Here is a 1882-nt window from a genome sequence, read left to right on the forward strand (position 1 = left end):
ATAGGAAAGGCCGGACCAGAGTGGTGTGGCTTTTGTCTGGGCACTGTCTGGAAGACTCTCATGAACGTAGAACATAAGACTGTCCCTTGATGTGTACGTGAACCTGTTACTTGAGCTATCTGACTTCATCCACCCAGCAAAAGTAGCTCCATATTTAGGTCCGTCTTAAAAAGATTGATCAAAGTTGGGTTTTTCCAAGTGTCTGAGCAATAAGACTTGAGCATCTTTATATTTGCTCCTGCACAGTGAACTGAATATTTAAGTCTTGGTTGATCTTAGTGGTCTGTCTGTGTCAATACATCAGTTGCTCTTGCGGCACCAGTGTGGAAGCTGGTTGCCCTCTAGAGTTTTCCAGACAAGACTGAGAATGCACGTGCAGGAAGTGAACCGCACGGGGCTCCCCTTGAGAATGCATTTTCTCCCTGCTAGGCTGGAAACCAACCCTTTAACCGTGCCATGCTCTTCAATGTTGGCTTTCGGGAAGCAATGAAGGACTTGGACTGGGACTGTCTCATCTTCCACGATGTGGACCATATACCAGAGAATGACCGTAACTATTACGGGTGTGGACAGATGCCAAGGCACTTTGCAGCCAAGCTGGATAAGTACATGTATCTGTAAGCACTGTTCTTCCTCCCCACTACTGTCATAGCTAAGGAGCCAGTGGTAGTTTCTGTTGGTTTTTTTTTTTTTAAAGGCAGAAGGTTTGCTTCTCAGGCTTTGTGCAAAGTGAACATGAGAGGATGAAAGCGTCCTCACAGCTCAGGCTTTCCCCAGTGCAGGCGGGAGAGCAGCAGCGCTGGTGGGCTCTGCCCTAACCCCTTTTCTCCCCCTTAGGCTCCCTTACAATGAGTTCTTTGGTGGGGTGAGCGGCCTGACTGTTGAGCAGTTTCAGAAGATCAACGGATTCCCTAACGCCTTCTGGGGCTGGGGTGGCGAAGACGATGACCTCTGGAACAGGTATGGGCTTGGCTCAGCTGGCGTCCCTGAACTCCACTTCTGATGGTGGTTCTGTGAGCCAAGCTTTGAGCATGCTGTGGGAGGAAGTCACCTCTGCAACAGGCACTGAGCTTGCTGGGCCCACTTCACCTGGGCTGGGGACGAGCCAGCCCAGCTGTGGTGGCTTGGTGGGAACGGGGGCTGCTCCAGCCTGTGCAGGCAGTAGGTTGGAAGCAAACAGAGAAGTGCTGGTTGGGAAATTATTTGCTCTGTGTGTAATATCCCACACTGCTGAGATCAAACTGATCTTGGCTGAGCTGAAGCTTTGAGGTACTGAGTGCTGTGACTTGCCTGGAACCCAGGCTGGAGCAGGCAGGTTTGCATGGCTTATCTGCTGTGTGGAGAGGCAGAGCTGCTGTTGGAGCCCCAAGCCCACTTAATGGTGCAGCCCTGGCAAGAGCTGCACAGCAACTGCAACTGTTGATTTTTTTTTTTTTCTTTTTTATTATTCTTGTTTTATTTCTACCCTTTCTAATACAGAGTGCAGTATGCAGGCTACTCGGTGACCCGACCGGAAGGAGACACAGGAAAATACAAATCAATTCCCCACCATCATCGGGGAGAAGTGCAGTTCCTGGGAAGGTATATAAATTTTAAGAATCCCCAATCCCTTCACAAAGAGTCTGTACCATGTGCAAGCCTCCCTGCAGCTGTTTGAGGACACTAACAGCCTTCATTCATGAAGGAAACTAACTGCGGGGAGATGGAGGTGGAGCACTGCCTGGATTCCTCCATCCTGAGTCTTACACCCCACATCCCTGTGTCGGTGGGTCCTTGCTGTGTGGCTGTAGCTGCTTGGATGCCATCCAGAAGAGGGGATTGTCAGCACGGCAGGCTGGGGGCCTGCCTTCTGTCTCCAGGGGGATGTTTCTAAAGGGGGGGC

The 1882-nt window shown here is 50.7% G+C and overlaps 1 protein-coding gene across 1 annotated transcript in view; it reads left to right on the forward strand.

Annotated features, from left to right (window-relative positions):
* B4GALT5 (UDP-Gal:betaGlcNAc beta 1,4- galactosyltransferase, polypeptide 5) overlaps positions 1 to 1882 on the forward strand; it is a gene marked incomplete at its 5' end in the record, with an annotated part of 11118 nt that overhangs the window by 6561 nt on the left and 2675 nt on the right. The window contains 3 exons of the mRNA XM_010140238.1: positions 430 to 617; positions 838 to 960; positions 1480 to 1581. Coding sequence (XP_010138540.1) covers positions 430 to 617; positions 838 to 960; positions 1480 to 1581 — 413 coding nt within the window. The remainder of the gene's footprint in view (positions 1 to 429; positions 618 to 837; positions 961 to 1479; positions 1582 to 1882) is intronic.

Source organism: Buceros rhinoceros, unplaced genomic scaffold, assembly GCF_000710305.1.
Source record: "Buceros rhinoceros silvestris isolate BGI_N320 unplaced genomic scaffold, ASM71030v1 scaffold4230, whole genome shotgun sequence".
NCBI lineage: Eukaryota > Metazoa > Chordata > Aves > Bucerotiformes > Bucerotidae > Buceros > Buceros rhinoceros.